Here is a 23,104-nt window from a genome sequence, read left to right as displayed (position 1 = left end):
TAGTTATAACAAAGATGACAATATTTATCTAAATAATATGGGGGGCTACGCCCCTCACACCCCCCCTATCCATTTATTTTAACTCCAGGGTCGCGCTACAGTGGGGTAAGGGCATAATGCTTTGAATGCTATGTGTCGATGTTATGAGTTTCGACCAAATGAGTTGTCGGTGTTTTGAGCTTTAGGTGTTTTGGTCTCTCTGAAAAGTTTGTCGATCATATGAACTGTCGATTATATGAAGTAGACCCCAGAAAACACATAAATGTACCAGAAACATGAAAACAGGCAGTTCAGTGGAAGGGTGCTGTGATTAACAAGAACAATGCAGGACTTCAAAACAAAACTGGGCCTCTCTATGGGTGAAAGGAAATATGTTCAACAGGGAAATGGGTAGGAAGAAGGTCATACCCTTACCAAGCTTGTATCATATTTATGTGCATAAGTGATCCTCTTCAGGTGGCTGGAATCAGTCATATAAAGTAATCTTTTCTGCAGTTGTAAGGTTAAGCCTGGCATGTCATCCAATTAATTAATTTTATAAGTGGACAGTGCAATGATCATAAAGAATAAATTTCAGTTATTACTATTACCACAAAGAATGACAAGAGTAATTCAGAGAGCATAATGTAACACAGGTTACCTGCTGCACATATTAAAATTACTGGTAATTTAAAAATGTAAATCTGGTACATGATATTAATGTGTGTGCGTGTGTGTATGCCCGTGCACATATGTACGTATATCTGTGTGTGTGTATGTATATGTATGTCATTCATCTTACTTCTTTCTTCTCTTTGCATCTTTCACACACACTTCTCTCCTCTCTATTCCCCTTCCCTCTGCATGTTTCTCTCCCTCCATTTCTCTAGTCTTCTCCTCACAGTATCCTTTCATGCAACTATTCTCACTTGCGTCTTCTAATGTCTTTATAACTCTCTATATAATACTATGCTGCTATCCATGTAGTTTAAGCTATTTCTATCATTATGGCTACATCTTATCCAAAAAGCTCTTCCAAGCACAATTCCACTTTTTCATCCATATTCTGACTTTGCAAATTGTTTCTTGAACTAAATGTTGTACCATATTTTTGCATCTGTAAATATGTATATGTTTTACAGCATATCCTTGTATCTGTAAATATGTTTTATTAATTTCTTATGTGATCCTATTCAGCCGAGCTGTGCCTGAATATGGTCCACTGAAATCAGTGCACTACCACGTTAAACAAAAATAAATTAAATAAATAGTACTTCAAAAGCCTTGCCTAGTAGCTAAGGCAGTTTGGGCGAACAATCATCTTGGTTAGGAACCTCTGGGGCATTTACGCAATCAATAATGCCTGACAGGGTGTGTGTTACTGTGCAATTAACAACCACCCAGGGGTATGATGACGCCTGATGCCGCAGGTGCAGGGCCTCTACACCCCTGGAATGGCATTAATTACATATTAACACACATCCTGGAGGGCATCATTACGCTTATAGAATGGGATCTTTGTAAAATTGTTGTGTTTTACTTGCTTATTTATTTTTTATATTTTTAATGTAAAATAGTTCCTCCTCCTAATGTTTCAAACTTGCTGTAGCATACATTAATGGTTTTGGGAGGAAGCATTTTACATCAAACATGTATAAAAAAATAATATAGTGCTTAAAAAATAACAACCAAATAAAACACAACAATTTTAAATAGAGCCCGTTCTCTCTCCCATACACATATACACAGTCTCCTCTGCTTTCACACACATACATATACACACACACACACACAGTCTCCTCTGCTTTCATACACACACTCACTCACAAAAGATCGCTCTCGCTCTTAATCTTTCACACACAAAGGCTCCTCTGTTTTCATACAAGCCCTCACTCACACAAGACCATTCTCACTCTCTCACACACACTCACTCACACAAGATCGCTCTCACTCTCTCTCAATATCTCTCACACACACAGTCTCCTCTACTTTCATACATGCATTCAGTCACACAAGATCACGCTCACTTTCTGTCTCTCTCTCTCGATCTCTTTCTGTCTCTCTCTCTCACCCACCCATCCCCACACCCACATACACACACCCACCCACACACAGGCTCTCTCTTTTTTTTTGTATGCTAGCTAAACAGCAGAACCACTGCTTAGTGAGAGTAAAATAATGGTGGACGTTATTTATTTATTTTTTTTGCAGTCTGAGCTCCATAGCAGCTTAATATGCTGCCGTGAAGTGGCAGACTCATTTGTCAGTGGGCATTACTTGTACATTAATAGCCTATTGTTCATTTTCCAATCAGGGTGTTGATGTACAGTTTGACCAGTCTCTAAAGTTGCGTAATATGAGTAGAAAGGAGGAATAACATTCAATAATAGGTCTAATTAGGGCTGCATGTGGAAGGACAATGACCTCTTTTGATCAAGATGGTATGCCTTTAGGTATTTGTTGTGCTAAATAGAATGCGTTTCTGACTACTGTTGTTATGTGGTGGTCTAAAGAAAAGAAGCCTCCAAGATCCCTAACTACATTATCATTTTTGAGTGGGGTATTGGCTATATTGTATGCTGAGGGAGACAGTTGTTTACCAAATGAAATAATACTAAACTTTTTCACATTTAATTTTAGTCTGTTTTGTCTACATTACTTGTTTACAAAAGTTACTTCCTGTTGTAATGAAAGGGTATCAGAGGGAAATTTGACAATAATGCACAGTTTGTAGTCATCTGCAAATATGGTTAACAACAGGTCCTGATTCCTAGTCTGAAGATCACAGAATTAGATAGTGAAAAGGAGGTGTCTCAGTCCTAACTCCTGGGGTACATTTCTAGCAACCCTTCATACTGTCCAAGAAGAGACCCTTTATTCTGTGTAGGCTCTTTCTTTCAGACTTTTGGTTATCTATCTTACCGTATACGGATTTTCTTTTTTGGCACTTGGCTTATTAATGATGCCGGCATGGGGCAATAGTGTTAAATGTTTTAGCCAGATAAAATATGGTGTTTGAACAGAATGACTGCTGTCTACAGTTTGTGTCATTCTTGAAGGTGCTAACTAAACTGAGAAAGAAGGATGTCCCTTCGACAAAGCCAAAATGATGTGGGTCTAGTCAGATATGACTTTTTGATATCATAGTTTATGAAGTTTGATATGATGGATTCCATGGCTTTGCAAATCAGGTTAGTCAGACTGATGGGTCTGTAGTTTCCTGGGTTCATGATAAAGACAAAGTACATAAAAAAGAACACAGTTACGTAAAATTACCAAATTTATTTGCAAAGCTTTCGGGTTTCCCCTTCCTCAGTGCTATAGCATTGCAAATAAATTTGGTGATTTTATGTAACTGTGTTCTTTTTTATGTACTTTGGATTTTGGACTTTGGTTATTGAACACAGTGTACCACAGTGACTCTCTGTGTGTCCATGATAAAGACATCATCACTGCAGTTCACCATACTTCAGAGACAAATCCTGTAGCTAAGCTCAGCTTAAAAAAGTTAATACGAAGCATATTTTTCCATAAGGAATAATCCATCCATCCACAACCCCTTTTCCCATTTTTGCACATGGATGTGGGGTGTCCTCTCAACATAGACAATAATGTAGAGCCAAGATTCAAATCGCTGGGTGGCTCACAGTGTTAAACTACTCTGACCGCAATTTTCCACATCTATTTGTGAAAAACTGTAGCCTTTAAGAAACTAGCCCCAGTCTCATGGAATAGCTTCCCCACAAAAATTACTACAATAAACAATCTCCAAATAGTAAGAAAAAGCTGAAGGAATAACTTCAGAAAGAATTTAAATGTGACTGTTTCAGACACTGTTGTGTATTTCTACTAGCTTGTCTAGTGATTTCTTGCTGTTGTTCAAAAATTGTATTTATAAATAAATGAAACGCCAGTAAATGTGAAAAATAAATAATTGCATATCTGCAAGTCTTTACTGCTGCTGCATTGTAACTTTTGCACCCTTATATATGCATATATAGGGGGTTCAGCTGAATCAAGCAAAACACTATGCCTTTTACAGCTATGTTCTTGTAAGTTGTATTACCTAAATTTTATTGGTATTTGCACATTATAACATGTATAATTGTTTTTATTTGGACTATAACTGCCTTATGTTCTGGATTGTGCCCAAAAGGGGGTTGTGAACTTGTAATGAATGATCATCATTTAGCCAAATAAATTATAATCTCCTCCTGTGTTTGGGTCACTGGTCCAGTGACATGGTGACGAAGACTCAAGGCTGACAAAATACTCAGTAGCAGTAGGGATGGTCATAGGGATGAAAGGCTAATGCTAACTTTCCTTTCTTAGAGAAGAGGGGCTTTGCCAGAGTTTGGATACTCACCCTTTGTGGAGAACAGAAGATGAAGTTTATAGAGAGGTATATGCTGCTGAGTAATAAAATCTCAGACTGCAATTTTAAGGTAAGAATGGTCAATTTGGACAGAGGCAAGTGACTGCAGGTTAAAGGTGAAGGTATGGGCAAAAGGTTAAAAAAATTCCTTATGCAGACTTCCTAAATAATTCCAGTACTTACTGAATGTATGATAAATTTTCAAAGAACATTTAAGTCTACAATTGTTTAAAGAGTTAAGTGAGTAACCACCTTTTGAATCAGAATCAAATCAAGAATATTATTGCCTCATGAATATGAAGTAACAAGTTGCTCTACAATAGATTATTCTACTGTATGCAAAGGTGCTTTTCCAACCATACACATATACCCTAATGGGAAGGCCACCTACATCCTAATTACTAGGTACTTACATTCTAGCATACATCCTGTATTCTGCTCAAGCCTAAGAAATGTGAACCTTTAAAATCCCATGACTGTACATGGGGAAAAAGCAGGACTTGCAAGAAAAACACTTAAAATTTAATTTTTATATTAAAAATAAATATATTTCTAACCATAGTCCTTCCAGAAAAAGACTGAAATACCACTACCATCAAAATTTCCTCCATAGTTGGGAGAGAAAGACAGAAGTTTCTGTATCTGTTGCAAACTTTGTTTCAGTGGTGATAGAAATGTCAATCCCCTTTCTCAAACAGAAAGCTGACTTACACATAAGACTTCCTTCAACTCTGCAGACTTCCCCTAAACAAGGAATTTCAGCCCCTTCGTGTACAAAGTAAAATAATATGCCACTTGGAGACACAGGACACTTCAAAAGGCTAATAGTACAATAAAGAGAAACTGTTCTCTAAGGAATTACATAAAATAATAAACATCTACTATTAAAACTATATTTAAATTACTGGGGTTAAAAATGGTCTTAACACAGTTTAAACTAGACAGAGTCAAAATAATTAATAAGACAACACAGTTCTCCTCTTGTTGAACATACTTCTGTACAAACATTCTGTGCACGGTTGTTATACTCAAATGCCATTTTGTACTGCCCATACTGCCTTCCCTGTTAACATACCTCTCAAATGTCTCTAATTTCACAGAATGTCCACACTTTTGCCTTATATGTTTGGTCTGTTCCTTATATTTTTTTTTTCTGGGAAACTGTTGAAGACTGCAGTTACTAAACAATGACAGACATTTGAGCTGCAGACTTCATCTGCTTCAGAAAAAACATGTTAATTCAAAAAACTACTACTCTAGCAACTTTCTAAGTATATAAGAGCAATATTTAAAGTTTGTCCCTAGTTTTGAGCCTTTGTTCCCCATTAATTTTTGGCATTTTTGACTTTGTCCATGATTCTTAAATTAAGAGGTTCAGACTCATTCCTGTTAGTATGAAAGATGTTAAGTGAAAAACAGTCACAAATTTCAAGAAGCCCTAATGAGGCACTGTGGTATGTCAAATTAGTGCTAATGTTTTACAGTCAAAACAAGATGGTTAGTAACTGCCAAGAAGTTAGGGGCTATACAATCTGCATGAAAACATAAAATGGTACATTGAGTCACTTATGGACATACAATCAGGCATAATACCAGTAGTTTACTGCCCTGTACTTTGGAGGGAAGTTTATGTGCTCTCTAAACATCAGTGACAGAAGTTAAGCACATTTCAGTTCAAGCACAGAAACAACAAATTCACTTCCCTCTATTGTAATATAGTCTGGTGGAACTTATATTGTTAACTGTTTGCCTTGCTAATTTACCAGTAACTGAAACAGTTTTAGGTATTATAAATGTAGTTGAAAGTTAGGTATCTCAGGTCACCACGTATGATCAGTGTGGTTATTTTTCTTTTTCTGACTGTCATTAGACAATATTACAGCCGTTGGCCTGTATCAAGTTCTCTACCTTACCTACTCAGTATAACAGTTCACCGACAGCGGTATGCCCATAATGTAGCCATGCTTTGTTTCCTTCTCACACATTCACTTAATTTAATACTGCTAGGTGCTGTAGAATTCCAGTTCTGTACCATCCAATTTGCCAACAACATTAATAACACTTGCCATTTCTTTAGCAAAATTATATAATTTAGCCTGTTACACAACTACAAAATAAATGTAATAAGAGGAAGGGTTGGAGAGAATACCGAGCCTCTCACAGATGTAAAAATAACCAAAAAGTCAAAGATTAGTCAGGAATACAGGGAGCTAAGCTGGAGAAGGCTCTCACCTAAAATAATCCTTTGCGGAAGTGCATCTATCTGTATACCGTCAATCCTAGCTTGCAGAATTCAGGACTGGCAGCATGCAAATTGGGATGATGGGACAAAGCCCTAACACACCACTTAATTTAGGACTAGAGCATTGATACAAGCTGAAGTAATTTCTTTAAACTTCAGAGTTATCAGCTTTTGTAAACCAGCTGTCACATCTGAACAATTCTATTACTGTATAACCTTATATAATTTCTAACAAATTATCCATACCGAGGTAAAACAGTAACCACAAAGCAAACATTTCAGATCCTTTACTAAGATTATCACATCATTGTCTTTATATTTACTGAACCTAGTTAAGTCAGACATATACTTTCTAAGCACATATGTTTAATACAAAAACAAAGGGTATTTGCATTACGTGAAAAATCTTTTCGAAGGCTCAAATCAGTCACAAATTATTTAGAAAGGGGCCTGTAGTCAGTTGGTGGAATTGACCTGCATTCATTTTGCACTAATCAATGAAATTATATATTCTGAGTCAGCAGTTATATAAACAAGAGTTTACTGATAGACTTTCAAAGCAATGGAGAAAAAGGAAGCACTCAGTTTACATGCCAAAGTAAGTACTTCTCTTTCTCAGAGGTTGTGTGACCTCAGTCTGCTTAAGTTTATGTGTATGTTTGTGTGTTTAGATGGAGGGAATAAAGTCCTTCCCTACAGTTCAAAGAGCTACTTTTTTTTTCAAATTAAACAGTTACATAAATTTATAGTCATTGAACTAATATTGGTGAATGTAAATTTGTTTTGCTTCTGATTTTAAAATTGCCCTACACTCTAGAATATATGGAAATTCGCTGTCTATTTAATATATTTTGCCTGTGGGCAATAAATACCAAAGAATAACATTATGGGAAAGACAAGAGATCTCTTCAAGATGATTAGCAATGTTAAGGTAAACTTCCATGTACAAATGGATATGATAAAAAATTAAGAGGAGGTGCGTAGACATTTAATATAGTGATATAGGACAAACGGGTAGGGTAAATCAAAAATAGGAGAAATCCTATTGTCACAATTCCTAAGCAGTGCTGTTTTAGAACATACAGGTTAGGTTTGTCACTTCCATTTTTTAAAAGCAGATATAAAGGTATTAACATTTTAGGGAATGGTAGTTTTAAAACATCTGGTCTTAAATGCAACATCAAAATACATAATTCTCTAAACCTGAAATATTACTTTCTCTAAGAAATGTGTGCAAACTATTAAATCAAAGCACAGTAAGGAACAGTATCTGTTTTGGAATTATAAATACCTGTAATGTGGTACTCACTTTCTCCATGTTGCTATAAATGCATGTACAGATACATATCCCGTCCGTTCACCCCCAGCTGCATTGAACATGGGGGCCTTCCAGTAGAGAGGGCAACCGCATGCCTGTAAGTGAAAAAGAAAGCCAATTAGGGACCATTGTACAGAATACCAATTACAACAAATGTGAAATGGGGTTTCAAGGCCCATACTGAAAAAAGATCCACAATATTCCTAGAAACACCTGAGCTCGTTCTGCAAATGCCTAGCAACAAATGTTCATAAATGACAGCTTATATACACAAATACTCATAATACATATACTTAAGCAAGTACATGTTTATAATGGATGTACCTGAGTGTGTCATATTATCAGGGAATGAAAATGTAAAAACAGTATTAAAAAAAAAAAAAGTAATTTTCACCAATAGCCAAACCTACCGCACCCATGAAACTCTCATCCCTTCCTTATCCTATAACTCTCACTCCAAGGTCAATGCACCTCAGCAAAAGAGTGATTACTAACAGACAATGAAAAGCCTGCCTCACTCTTCCACTGGGAGGCTGGAAGATGAGAACAATCAAAAGACAATACAATTCAAGTGGTAAGATTTCGCTTGAATATGAAGTGAGCAACTAACAAATGGAGGTATTACGCTTGCGTAACAATGACGTGAACACCTCTGATATGAGAAACGTTCAGTAAACCTACTGTAGTAAAGCTGCCAAAATCAAACAGATGGCACAGTTCTTAGAGAGGGTGATAAAGTACCTGATTTTAGAATCTAGAGTATAAAATGCAAACATATTCTTACCTAAATTATTGTTTGGCTTAATAATACTGGCCATTTTGCTCAGAACAAACCTATGATCTATAAGAGGACACTGAGATTTGACAATGACTTCTACCACCAACTCTGCTATACTAGTCTTTGAAAGTCGAGGTCATTTGATATATAGAACAATACAGAATAAAATAGCTTTGAGCTGTGATTTGGATACATGCTTCTGTACAAATGTGAGCATTGTGCTGGCAGTCATTTTAACTGGTGATTCTGCTGTAATCCTTTTCCATAGATTCCCCTTGCTAAAGCTACTGCCTGTGCCTCTAACATCTACTCTCACTTAAATGGCTGTAACAATAAGGCAGTCCCTATCCACTCCATATATAATGAGAAATTTACAAACCAACCATTATGGTGGAATGTACATATGAATAAATTATATAACTGCAGAAACAAATTGCTTAATGCTTATAAGAGATCTGATTCTACTTACCTTAAGAGCACATTTAAGCATACTAGTGAACTGCTTAAGGGAAACATTACGAAGCTCAAAGCAGAGAATGAACTTAAAAGAACCACTAAACCAAAAATAACTACAGTTCTTTATTTAACCAGGCCAGGAAGTTAAGAACTAATGTCCAATAATGTTCAGATCTATTAGCAGAAAACTGTGCCAAAGGCTAGAAGGTAATTGTAAACACTTTAATAAATAAAATTGATAAGCGCTTTCGTAAAAACTTCTTCAGACCATGTCAAATTACACAAGTCAGTTATTAACTACAAATTTAAAAAAGCAGCAGCCAATAAATATGCAGTTCTCATACACATGATAAAAACAATTAAAACCTCCTACTCTTCAATTTAGGTTTTAAAGAAACCTTGCCATTTAGTCCAAAAGCTTTATCAGCTTGCAGATGTAGTATCCAAAACAATTCACGGCTTTCAGTATAATTAATAATATCACCAATTCATGGCTTTCAGTATAATTAATAATATCACCAATTCACGGCTTTCAGTATAATTAATAATATCACCAAGTCTACCATTTTCATTTACCATCTCAATAACGTTAAAATTAAAGTTATGTGTAGTATCAGTGCCTTTAATATGCCTAGCCAGAGAGAGAGAGTCTGGAAAACGGGCATTACAATGCTATTACACAACAGTGGCTCACCATGAACCCTGGCAACTACAGCCTCATGTGTCTCAGTAGTCTTGTATGTAAAGATAAAGAACACATTATCTCAGACCTCATGAATTAGGATGAACTCTCATAAATTCATCTTTTGTCAAAGAAAGGTCCTGCCTTTCAACCTCATTAATTTATTTGACAAAGTCACCAAAGCAGTGGATAGTGGGTACACACTACATACAGCATAGCTGAACCTGGCCATGGCCCTTGATGCTATTCCTCTTGCAAGCATTATTGACAGACTTGTAAACCTGAATATAAATCCTTATCTTGTATGGTGGATAGATAAAAGGTTGCTTGACAGAACCCATGTAGTGAAAGTTGTAGGTGCCAACTCTGAAAGTATAAAAATTACTCGTGGTGTATCACAGGGATGAGTTCTGCTCTTGCCCAACCCCCCCCCTCCCCCACCACACACACACACTCAATTTTGTTTCCGTTTCTCAGACCTTCAAGCCAACACTCTTGGCCTGTGATTATCAAAGTTTGCAGACAACTGTAAACTGGGAGTTGTTATTATAGGTTCATAGGTTTACACTAGGCTATCTGCCCTAAGGCATTTATAAGCCTAGCCCAAATTTTTGTGGCTTACGCCACCCCTTATATGAAAAAATACTGTGCCCATTAGTTTGTTGTGCCTCTGTCCAGCAGTGACACAGAGATGATTCCTGGGGTAAACCTACGATCTCCCATCCACAGGTCAAGATTTCTCTTGAACAGAGCCAGCGAGGTGCTGTGCCTCACATGGACCGGGATTTTATTTCACAGCATAGGGAGTCTCTGAGTGATAAATCTATCCCTCCAGCACATCCTATTTATATCCGTGCTAAGGTTTAAGTTGCTTGCTCTAGTGGTTTTGGTGGATTTGGATTTTTTGAGGTGGAGCATGTCCATTAATTCCGGGTTGGACATGGCCTTGTATGTCAGGCACATGTCACCTCTGAGCAGATGGTATGCGACTGAATAGAGCTGGAGTTTCTTCAATCTGGCAGCATATGACAGATTTTGGAGTCCCTTTATCCTTTTGGTGAGGAACTTTTGGGGTCTCTCCAATTGCTGCAGATGTCGGGTGAGATACATCCCGAATGGGGCATTGTACTCGATCATTGGTCTGATAAGTGAAGAGTACAGGGAACAATGATCTCACTAGATCTGGATGTGAATCCCTTCATGATCAGGTGGGCAATGTAGGTGGTCTTTATAACCACTTTAGCAACGTGAGTGTCAAAAGAAAGGCCACTGTCAACCTGGGTCCCCAGGTCCCTGATAACCTCTTCTGTGCTTAGTGGATTGCCACCTATATGGTAGCTTGGGGTTACCTTGTTTTTCCCGAAGGGTATGACTATACATTTTTTGGCGTTTAACTTCAGGCCATGGCTCTGGCACCAGCTATCTGTTTCCGTGAGTCCCTTCTGAAGGATATCCGTGTCCGATGCACTTTCCACTATGGCGCCCAGTTTGCAGTCATCTGCAAACTTTGACAGCCAAAGTCCTCCCATGTTGGCCTGTACTTCTGAGAAGTAGATGCCGAACAATAGGGGGCCAAGGACCGAGCCCTGTGGGACACCACTTGTGACCGGCTTGGAGTCTGACATAGCGCCAGCAACTCTAACCCTGTGGGTTCTGTCCTTAAGCCAGTTTGCAATCCATCATGTGACATATGGGTTTACATTTAAGCTGGTAAGTTTTTCTATAATACCCGAGTGGGGTATTGTGTCGAAAGCCTTTGCAACGTCAAGGTAGGCTGTATGGACTGCCTTTCCCTCATCAATGGCCTTGGTGACTGTTTCGAAGAAGTCGACCAAGTTCAAAAGGCATGATCTTCCCTTGACGAAGCCAAACTGGGTCGGGTCCAATGTCTGCAAGTCCCCTATATCTTTGTTTATGAGCTCCATTATGATCCTCTCCATAGCTTTGCAGACTAGACTTGTTAAGCTTATGGGGCGGTAATTACCAGGGTCTGTAGAGGCACCGCCTTTGTGGAGTGGGACCACAGTTGCCGTACGGCACTCCTTGGGCACGTATCCTGTGGTAAGGCTGAGATTAAACAGCTGCCTTATGTGCGGGTTTAATTCCTCATTTAGCTCGTGTAGCACACAGCCGGGGACACCATCCGGTCCCATTGATGCTGTGTTTTTAGCTTTAGAGAGAGCAGCTTTCACCTGCGCATTTGAGATGTCTGGGAGGCTACAGTCCGCTGGGATAGTTATCTCTCCTTTAGTGGAGAGGGGTGAAGTTTGCACTGAACCTGTCTGCCAGTATGTTGGCAATGTCTGTGGGTTCAGTGATTTTTGTATCATTTTGGACTAATTCTGAGCATATCTGGGAGTTTCCACCCAGGTTCCTAACATAGCTGAAAAAGGCCTTATGATTGTCCTTTGAATCCATGGCAATTTTTCTCTCAAAATTGGCCTTAGTTGATTTTATGAGTGCTCGTATTTTTTTACTAATAATGATCAGGGGTGACTTCCCTTTTTTAGATTTTGTTCTATCATGTAATAGCTTTCTCCTCTTATTGTAAAGTTTGTTAATGGCTGGGGTCCACCAGACTGGACGTTTGCCCTTTGTGGAAAGAGTCTTGGTTTTATTTGGGATTGCTTGATCCATGCAGTCCTGGAGGTGTTCATAGAAGGCATTTTTAAGGGCTTCCGCAGCTTGGGTTGTGGTTTCCACTGGCTCAGGGGCCTTGAAAGATACCACACCAGTCTTGAGTAGTGTGAAGTTTGCTTTAGAGAAGTTCTTCACTGTGGTCTTTTTGTTTGGGGTGGGGGCGGGATGTGGATTTCCAGTGAGATTAGTTTATGATCAGATCTCACCAATGAGGGATATACTTCCAGTGTGGAGCATTTTGTCCCCATGTTTGTGATAATGAGATCTAGTATATTTTCTCCTCTCATGGGAACAGTGACTAGCTGTTCCATGGCATTTGAATTTATGAACTCCAGGAACCGTTGGGCTAGAAAGTTAGGGCTTGAGTAATGTTCCCAGTCTATATTCGGGTAGTTGAAGTCACCCAATATGATGGTGTTTGGAGATACATTTATACCCTCCAGTGTCTTCAGGAAGGCTGTGTGGGGTTCCTGAGTTTGAGAGGGTGGCCTGTAGCATGCTACAATTTGTAGAGCAGTTTTGCCTATGGTTAGTTGCACCTGGATGGTTTCCAAAGCTTCGTGCGTTGCCACCAGCCTGGAGGTGTGGGTATCCTTTATGAATATGGGTACACCCCCTCCTTTTGTGGTGTGGTCCGGGTTTTGGGGCCGGAACGCATGATATGAGGTAAAACCTAATAGTGCCGGGGTGCTCTCAGGAGCCTTGAACCAGGTTTCAGTTACAGCACAGACATTGATGTTCTCCATACTGAGAAGGGCCTCGAGTGCGTGCATTTTGAGATTTAGACTTCTGGCATTGAGCAGCATTACCCTCAGCTTCTTCCCATTTTTGTTTTCTAGAGTGGTAGGTTTAGAATTTGAGCCTTGCCTAAAAAAGGCTTCCATTTTTCAATGGAAGGCTTCAATCTTCCATTAACTCACAACTACTCCAACATGAGTTAGATCCTATTAACAACCAGTGAAAGGACAACAGCCTCATATTAAACTTGAAAAAATACAGCATAGTTTATTTTGGCAAACAAAAATTTTTGTATAACTTACAGGTGGCACACTCCACCATTCAGCGACTGTTGTACAGGATCTATGTACTTTTGTTATTTTCTTATTGTTTGACCATTATGTCTCTACAGTAGTTAAAAAAAGCCTTCTGCCGGGCTTGTCTAATTTCCAAAGGTATCTCCATTAGATCCAAAGAAATCTTAATTCCTCTTTACTCGTATCTCATTAGACCCATTACTGTGTAAAATATACCTTTTTGGCATACATTTGTGTAAACATGTTACTCAACTTTGAGAGACCTCAGAGATTTAGAGCTAAAAAGAGCAGTGACCTCAAAAATCTTAGTTATCAAGACAGGCTGGCCGCCCTCTCTCTGTACACAGTCTCTTACAGAGTCCTCAGTAGAGATCTGTGTCTAACCTTTTGAACCATGAAAGATCTTAATCTCTTTGACCTGCTATTCTTTCACAGAACAAATGGCACCTCCAGTACTGAGTTAAAGGAAATAATATTTCATCAAAAGATAAATAAGACACTTTGCATAACAAAGCTATAACTAAAATTATCCCTCACCTCTGGAACAAACTTCCACTACATATCAGTCAGAGTAGCAGCCCTCCCATCTTCAAGGTCAATCTAGATAACTGGACGGGCAGCCTCAAGTTCTCCCCTAGTTTATCTTCACCTGCTCTTCTTGAGGCTGGACAGAACTTTTGAATAGTTTTTTTTTTTTTTGTCTGGATTCATAATGTTGTGCAGACTGATTGCCAACAATTACTTGTGAACCTATGATCTATATCCTCATATACTTTAGCAAGACAGCTAAGCTCACCAGCTGAATTTGGACTGGAAGAATACACAACTTAAACTGGAATGCGTATGCAGACTACAGTCATTACATTTCTATGAAACAAAATTCATTACTATATAAAAATAAAAGCTCCCAAGCCTTCCTGTTTTTATCATTGCACTACAGTAACATCTGATTAATGCTACTGACTGTACATAATATGGCATATGTTTTCTTCTTTGTTTGGACAGCATGCCTACACTACTGCCAAGTATTTTATATCATCCTTTTCCCTACTTCTCGTATTCCTATACTTTCCTCCCATCTATTCCCAATGTCCAAGATCTCCAATAGGACATTTTACACACAGTTCTGAAGCCGGTACATTACAAAAGAATGAAAATGCACACTTTGTTAGGTTTCAAATGGCAAAAAACCCAGAGCCAGTACACTGTATAACCGTAAATTGGATGTTTGACAGTACTGAAAAATAAAAAAAGGGTCTGCTCAGTATTATTCTGTAATAATGTCTGGTTTTCTTTGGACTTTTTGACATAGTTATTCATGATCTCTGATATATACCTCATGCAACTTGCTGCAGTATTAGAATACAATGGTCTAACAGGCTCTAAGCCATTGGTAAGCCACACAGCATCCTATATTACAACACCTTAACCCTAAACTTGTCCTTGCCAGAAAGTCCAACTCATCCTGGAACTTGTACAAATAATTTCTGAGTCATAATTCTTGGGGTAAACAATTCCAGGCAGCTATTATTTATTCCCTCAGAGTAAGATATTTTCATTTTTTTTTCCATTTTAGTTACGAAAAAGGCCACAGTGTCTGGCAAAATGACACTTAACATTTGCAACTCTTCTTGGCAACTCTTCTGATGAAGGACTGTATACATCAGTATGCCCACACAAAGGTGGTAATAGCTGGAAAATATGTTTTGCTTTTCAAGGCATACGGAGAAGGTAAGGTCTTTACAACCTCAAATTCTGGCAGACATTCAAGCCTAACTACATATATTGTACATTTACAGCAGCTTTAAGCATTATACTCACTAACCAAACACCTGGTATAAAAAGACTTATCAGAATTTGTTCATCTCTGGAAAAAATGACACTGAGCATTGCCTGAATTCTAATATAACAACTGCATATAATTCAGTTAACATTAACTGAAAAGTCATATGCAATTTCTATTATACCTTACAAATCTTTATAAGATGCTACCTGATTCAATATTAATTATGGTATATTGATAAGGTTTACTCTGGTTACAAAATGCATCCCTGAGCTTTTCTTAGTATTGCATTTTAAAACGTCAGATGCATGTATATATAAATAATCAAGAACATTTTGTAAAGTGCTGACTTTTGATGTTACCAGTGACAGAACCTAGTTGACAGTCACTGGTAAACATTGGTCTTCGTCCCAATTTATTACCCAATTTAAAAACGGGGCCTAAAACTGAATCCTGAAGGACTCCACAGTTTGTAGTACTTATCATGGATAACATTTGGTTCAATGTGTGCTGAAAGAGGCAATTTGATTACCATACAGAAATTCACAACTCTATGGATTTTATGGATTAAGCTTGACACTTTTAAACTATTTATTCTGCCCTGATGTGGAAAGGCACTGAATGCCTTCACATATAAATAAATAACATTAACTGGGAGACTTTCAGATGTGTCATCCTGGTTTGAATAGAAATGGGTAATATTATTCAGATAAGATCAGACAAGTCTGCACTGATAAATAGCTTAAGTAAATGGATGCAGAAATTACTTTTAAAATAATGCACTCAAAATAGTTATGAATTACAGATGTTAAAGTCATAGGTCAGTAACTGGAAGGTAAGAATATGTCATCACTTTTATCAGAACAGTAAGAGCCCTCTCCCAGCAGCTGAGTACTACCCATTACCTGGTGAACCCTGGAAAAGAAAAGTGAGTTGCAAAATACATAATGTTCATCATACTGATCACTGCTGTAGTAGCCTTAGCTATATGGGTTATATCCTGTCAATGACACAACAGCTGGCCAGCTTACAAAGCTTGAGGGCACCTTCTAAGTGCCCCAGCTGTCAAGCAGCTTGAGCTGAGCTGGCTAAAGATAAGTTTGACCGTAACGCCCTTCAGAGCTTTATTGCGACCGAGCAATACACTCTCCAGAGGCTTTCAAGGATTGATGGTCAGTTACTGCTTTCCTTTGCTGGGCAGATAAGTTCCCTTTGGGGAAAAAAAACTTCTGTTTTCTTAATTTTGTTGATGCTTTATTATTTTCCTAGTCAGGAAAGTTATTTTAAAGCTAGGAGTGTTTGGTTTTAATGGACTGTCTCAAGAAACTTACTTGTAAATGGTGCACTCTTTTTTTTCCCTGTAAGTTTAAAATAAGTGTAAAATAACTGAAATTTTTTTTTCTGCTGAGAATTTGTGTTTATTTTTTTTGTGGGGTTGGTGTAGGGTTTTAAAGTGCTTTTTACTCTTTTCTTTTCCTATTAAAAAAGTAACTTTTGTGGACTGGTAGTGTTTACCAGCAATTGTTGCTCGTCTTCCCTGGGAAAGATGCATCATTTTTGGCTTGATCATGGAACAGACTACTGGTCCCATGGTTAGTCTTTCCTCCTGACACAAAAAGAAAAAAATAAGCAAACAGCCTTTGCACCATAGCAGGATAGCAGTTTGCCTCAGCTGTAGTTGGATGACTGCTGTGGCCATTTGTTGTACCTCAGGCCACTCATGTTTTACCCCAGCTCTGTCTGGTGCAGCACCTACAACCACTATGGACTTTGGTTAAGCACTATGGCTTAACCACATCCTCTGTGGCTGTTGAGGTCCTCTCAGTGGGGAAGGGACAGACACTCTTGGTCCTGGTAGAGGGGACAGGGAAGGTTTCCCTATTGTTTCAGAATGCTGTGCTGATCCCTGGGAAAGCAGCTGCTGCTATTAGTAACATGGCTGGACCTCCATTTTTCTGTCAAAAAGACACATAACAACAAGCATGTATCTTCTCCTTCACACATTTCTTTAGATAGGAGTAGCTTACTGGGTCTGACTCAGGGTTTAATTCAGGCTATTGATACTTCTTGTAAAATAGTTTCTTGTAAAAGAAAGAGGAAGTCCTCTTTTCCTTAAGAGATTCAAATTATGAATCTGAACAGGAAGCTGCATTTTTTCTTCCTCAGATTCGGACTCAGAAGAGCATTCAGTTTCTGATTCTTCCTGTGTGGGTATCTCTTTGTCTGAGGCCTTTGCTAGAATGTGCCATTGTTTCCAGTGAGAGAACACTGAGGTTTCTCAACCCCTCAGAAAATACTGAGTTGTTACAGAAGGATTTTCCTAAACTTAGACCCAATTCCTCCCATTCTGTCTACTTTATAGGATTTTTGTGTTGCTGCCTGCAATTTTCCAGATAGTCAACCAACTGCCCCTAAAAAGGCAGATAGACTGTATAAAGTTCCTTAGTCTACTAAATTTTCAATCACTGTTCCCAAACCTGACCCAGTACTATAATTTTAGTTGATCCCACTGCTGCTAAACACTTAGTTAATTCCAGTCCTACTCTTTCTGATAAGGATGAAAAAATTACTGATAAGTATGGGATAAAAAGTGTATACTTCTGCAACTTTGATTTTTAGAATTTTGAATTGTTAGGCTCATATGTTAAAGTTTGTTTTGACAAATTGTGAAAGTAAGAGGGATGTTTCATCTGCTGTTTCTTCTTGTGAGCAAAACTCTGCTTTAAATAACTGAGTTTCTTCTATTGCACAAGTCACTACTCATTATTTGCAGTCTGTGCATATGATTCTGTTGACACTTCTTCCAACACTATGGCCACTGGTACCGTTTTGAGGAGATTTGCATGGCTGCATTCTCAGAACCACCCAGATGTTAAAATTAAATTTTAAATTCTCCATTGGATAAAGATTTAGTGTTTGGCCCCTCTGCAGTATGGGTGATCAAAAAGTGTGATGAAAGGGACAAGTTGATCCAGGGAATCTCTAAGATTTTTCATCTTTCCTTTCCCAAATTTTCTAAAAGATTTTTTATCCCCCCCCACCCCCCACCAAAAAAAAACAAAAAAACAGAACAAACAGTCTCAATAAAATTCAAGTAAAACAGACATTTAAGAAGAGATATCAAGGATTTCCACAAAAAGTCTAAACCTCTCAAAACCAAGAACAGTCTAACAGTCTGAATGACTATTCAAGGGACTGTGTGACCTCCTCCCACCTTGGCTTCTTTTTTTCTTCCAGAAAGTCGGAATCTTCAGTTTTCTCACTGGCAACAGATTGATTTATACAGATGGGTTCTGAAAATCATTATCAGATTTACATATGGCAGTGAGAGGAAATTCCTCATCCTCCAGATCAGACTCTTGTTTCTACCTGTTCTTCATCACATGCTGTCCCAAGGAGTGACAAAAGCAGCCCATGGGTTTTTATTCAAGGATGTTCCTCGTGTCAAAAGGAAGAAAATGCTTGGAGACCAGTTCTGGGTATTTCTTTCCTAACCCTTTTTGCGATAGTGCCCAAATTAAAAATGTCATTCTACAACCTGTTACCCTTCTTCCTCTTTCAAGTTTCCTGGTAACCCTAGACTTAAAAAATGCTTATCACTTTTTTATTCATCCAGATTTCAAATGTTTCTTAAAGGTTTGGGTGTCTGGATTGCACACATTTGGACTATCCACTGCACCAAGTGTTCACAAAAAGTATTTAGCTCCAGTTATAGCTCATTGCTGGCTACAGCGCGTCCACATTTGTGCGTGTTTAGATGACTTGCTTATCTTTGCACAGACTATTTCAAAGTATCAGGAATCTCTCTCTCTTGGGTGAGAGATCTGTTACACAAACAAGGATTCCAAGAGAACATTCAAATGTCTTTTTGACTCCTTCACATGAGATTGTGTTCCTGGGGTGTCAACTAGACACCTCAGTTCAAACAGCTTTTCTTCCTCAGGAAAAAAGTAAATGTTTATTTAGATCTATTTCTAAGGTTTTTCACTCAGACTTCGGTCGCTGCGTGGGAATACCTCAGGACTGTGGATTCTCATGATATGCCTGGCAATACTTCTTATGGGAAAGATAAACTATTATTTGAAATCTCTTTGGTCCCAGCATTATTAACTCCCTTTATCTTTTTAAATCCCAGTGCTGGGAATGGCAGAAGACAGCTCTTTTGGCAGAGACAACAGATGTCTTTAAATTCAGGTCTCTCCTTCTCCCTTCCTGCTCCAAAGCAGTCACCACAGACACTTTGGACTTTGCTTGAGGAGCAGTTTCAGGACTGATAGAACTGCATGGGGTGTGGGAAACCAAGGACAGATGCAAGCACATAAATGTCAAGAAGATGCTTGCCCTTATCAAGACACTCAGCTCTCTGAACCATCTTTTGTCAGTGGGACGTCTTCAAGTGGTTGCAGACAATACCACAGTCATGTGGTACATTAACACGCAAGGGGGGACTAGGTAGTATCCTCTTTACAGACTAGCCATGTTAGCTTGGGATATAGCTTCACAGCACAATCTTGCTCTATAGGCACCCTACATTCTGTAAGAGAATAAAAGTGAGGCAGACAGGCTGAGAAAGACAAAGGCAGACCCTCACAAATGGAAACTGCATCAGGGGGCTTCCTCAAGCAGGCCTCTTTGCCTCCTCTCTGAAAAATTAACTGGCAAGATTCTGTTCCAGAACTCCATGCAAGAAGGCCTGGAAGACAGATGCCTTTTCTATTCCTTGGATAGGAATGTTCCTGTATGCTTTTCCACCCTTTTCCACTATTATCCAGGATACTTCTGAAGATTGAAGAAGAATCCCCCAAGGTAATTGTGATGACTCCCTTCTGGACCAGACAACAGTGGTTCTTCCTTCTTTTGGAAATGGCCAGGGGCAATTACCACAACCTTCCTCACAAACAGGATCTACTCACACAAGAACAGGGGTGTTTGATATACCCCAACATCAACCATCTTCAACTGACTGCCTGAATGATAGGGTCTTAATTCCTTTTAGGCACCTGTTTACTGAGGATGTGCAGCAGTTATTAATGGAGACAAGAAAGCCTGCTACTAGAAAACCATACACTAGCATATGGAAAAGGTTTTCTGTTTGGTGCCAACAATATAACCAACACCTATCCAAGGCTAGTTATTATCTGGTTTTATTATAGTTGTGTGAGTTACTATCCTATGGCCTTTATTATTCCGCTATCAAGGTTTTTTGTCGGACATTTCAGCATGTCTGCCCATGGATCCTTCTCTTTCAATGCAGTCTCATGTCAAAATGTTCTTGAAAGGTGTTTTGCATAAGAGGCCTCCAAGAAAAATGGTGGCCCCTCCTTGGGATCTTAATTTTCAGGTAGACAAGCTAACACTTGCTCCATTTCAACCAGCTAATATGGTGGATTTGAGGTTCTTAACACAGAAAATAGTTTTACTGATTGCTCTGATCTCTGCAAAAAGGGTATTTAGGTTTCAAGATCTTACGTTGAGTCAACCCTATCGTATTTTCCAAAAGGACAGGGGTTCTTTGAGAACTGATTCTTCTTTTATGTCTAAAGTGGCATCTAAGTTTACTTTAAGCCAGACTATCCAACTCCCTATTTTCCTTCCTGAACCTAAAAAGGAGTAGAAATCGGTACTCCATACCTTAGATGTCCACAGACAACTCAGGTACTAGCTTGACAGAACTAAATATTTCAGATGTTTAGATCAATTATTCTTTTGTTGTGAAGGTAAGAAGAAGGGACAATCTATGTCAAAACAGATCATTTCCAAATGGTTGTCTAAGGCTATTACCTTTTGTTATACTCACCATAACAAAACTATTCCAGGCAGGGTCAAGGACAACTCATAGAATCATCTAAGGCCAGCTTCAAGAGAAAAATTGCACAGGACACCAAGGATAATCACAAGGCTTTCTTTAGTTATGTTAGGAACCTGGGTGGGAATTCCCAGATATGCTCAGAATTAGTCCAAAATGACAAAAAATACACCAAACCCACAGACATTGCCAACATCCTAGCTGACAGGTTCAGCGCAAACTTCTCCCCCCCCCCCCCACCAAAAAGGCAAATATCTATCTCAGCAGAGTGCTGCCCCCCTGACATCTCAGATGCTCAGGTAAGAGCCACCCTCTCCAAAGCAAAAAACACAGCATCAATGGGACCAGACGGTGTCCCGGGCTGTGTCCTACATGAACTCCAAGAAGAGCTAAACCCAAACATAAAACTACTGTTCAATCTCAGCCTTACTACAGGATATGTACCCAAAGAGTGGCGTACAGCAACAGTGGTCCCTCTCCACAAAGGTGGTGCCTCAACGGATCCTGGAAACTATCGCCCCATAAGCCTGACTAGCTTGGTCTGCAAAGCTATGGAAAGGATCATCATGGACCTCATAAATAAAGATATTGGGAACCTACAGACACTGGATCCTACCCAGTTCGGCTTTGTTATGGGCAGATCCTGCCTCTTAAACCTGGTCGATTTCTTTGAAAAAGTCACCAAGGCCATTGCCGAGGGGAAGGTGGTCCACACAGCCTACCTGGACCTCGCAAAAGCCATCGATACAATACCCCACTCGGGCATTATAGATAAGCTCACCAGCTTAAATATAAACCCCTATGTCACTAGATGGGTTGCAAACTGGCTCAAGGACAGAACCCACATGGTTGGAGTTGCTGGAGCCATGTCAGACTCCAAACCAGTTACAAGTGGCATCCCACAAGGCTCAGTCCTGGGACCTCTCTTGTTCGGTATATATTTCTCGGAGGTACAGGCCAACATGGAAGGACTGTGGCTGACCAAGTTCGCAGATGACTGCAAACCGGGTGCCATAATAGACTCTCCAGCCGACACAAGCATCCTCCAAAAGGGCCTCATAGAAACAGACAACTGGTGCCAGAGCCATGGCCTCAAGCTAAATGCCAAAAAGTGTATAGTCAACCCCTTTGGCAAAAACAAAGTGCCCACAAATTACCACATAGGTGGTAATCCATTAAGTACAGAAGAAGTAATAAGGGACCTGGGGACCCAAGTTGATAGCAATCTCTCATTTGACAACCATGTGGCCAAAGTGGTTAGAAAAATATTTTATATAGCCCACCTAATCATGAAGGGATTCACATCTAGATCAGGGGAGGTCATCGTGCCTCTTTACTCATCCCTCATCAGGCCCATAATTGAGTACAATGCCCCTTTTGGGATGTACCTTACCAGACACCTGCAGCAACTGGAAAGACCCCAAAAGTACCTCACCAAGAGGATCAAAGGGCTCAAACAGATGACATATGCTGCCCGGTTAAAGAAACTCCAGCTCTACTCAGTGGCATACCGCCTGCTCAGAGGCGATCTGTGCCTGACGTATAAAGCCATGTCCAACCCGGAATTAAAGGACATGCTGCACCTCAGAAAATCCAAATCCCATCGAGCTACGCGCTCGAGAGACTTGAGCCTCAGCACTGAAATAAACAGGACATGCTGGAGGGACAGATTCATAACCCAGAAGCTCCCTTCACTTTGGAATAAAATCCCAGTCCAGGTTAGGCAGAGTCCCTCATTGACTCTCTTCAAGAGGAATCTTGATGAGTGGATGGGAGATCGTAGGTTTACCCCGGGTATCACTTCCGTGTCACTGTTAGACAGAGGCACAGTATACTAACCTCGAAAAAGGGCATAGCAAAATTAATTTAAAATGGGTGGCGAAAGCCAAACACACTCTGGCTAGGCTTATAAATGCCCTAGGGCAGATAGCCTAGTATGAACCTATGAACTTATGAACTCTACCAGAGCCTTGGGCTTATTTATGGCTTATTGGAAAGGGTTGGATTCTAG

At 39.3% G+C, this 23,104-nt stretch overlaps 1 protein-coding gene across 1 annotated transcript in view; it reads right to left on the bottom strand.

Moving 5' to 3' along the window:
* The window catches only part of LOC122801246 (serine/threonine-protein phosphatase 2A regulatory subunit B'' subunit alpha-like), a 1,986,253-nt gene that overhangs the window by 57,418 nt on the left and 1,905,731 nt on the right, over window positions 1–23,104 (bottom strand). Inside the window, exon 8 of the mRNA XM_044070799.1 lies at window positions 7,906–8,009. Coding sequence (XP_043926734.1) covers window positions 7,906–8,009 — 104 coding nt within the window. The remainder of the gene's footprint in view (window positions 1–7,905; window positions 8,010–23,104) is intronic.

This window comes from Protopterus annectens, chromosome 4.part1 (genome assembly GCF_019279795.1).
Source record: "Protopterus annectens isolate FY-2018-M chromosome 4.part1, PAN1.0, whole genome shotgun sequence".
NCBI lineage: Eukaryota > Metazoa > Chordata > Ceratodontiformes > Protopteridae > Protopterus > Protopterus annectens.
Note: the sequence above shows the minus strand (reverse complement) of the source record. Positions and strands in the feature narration are given on the sequence as shown.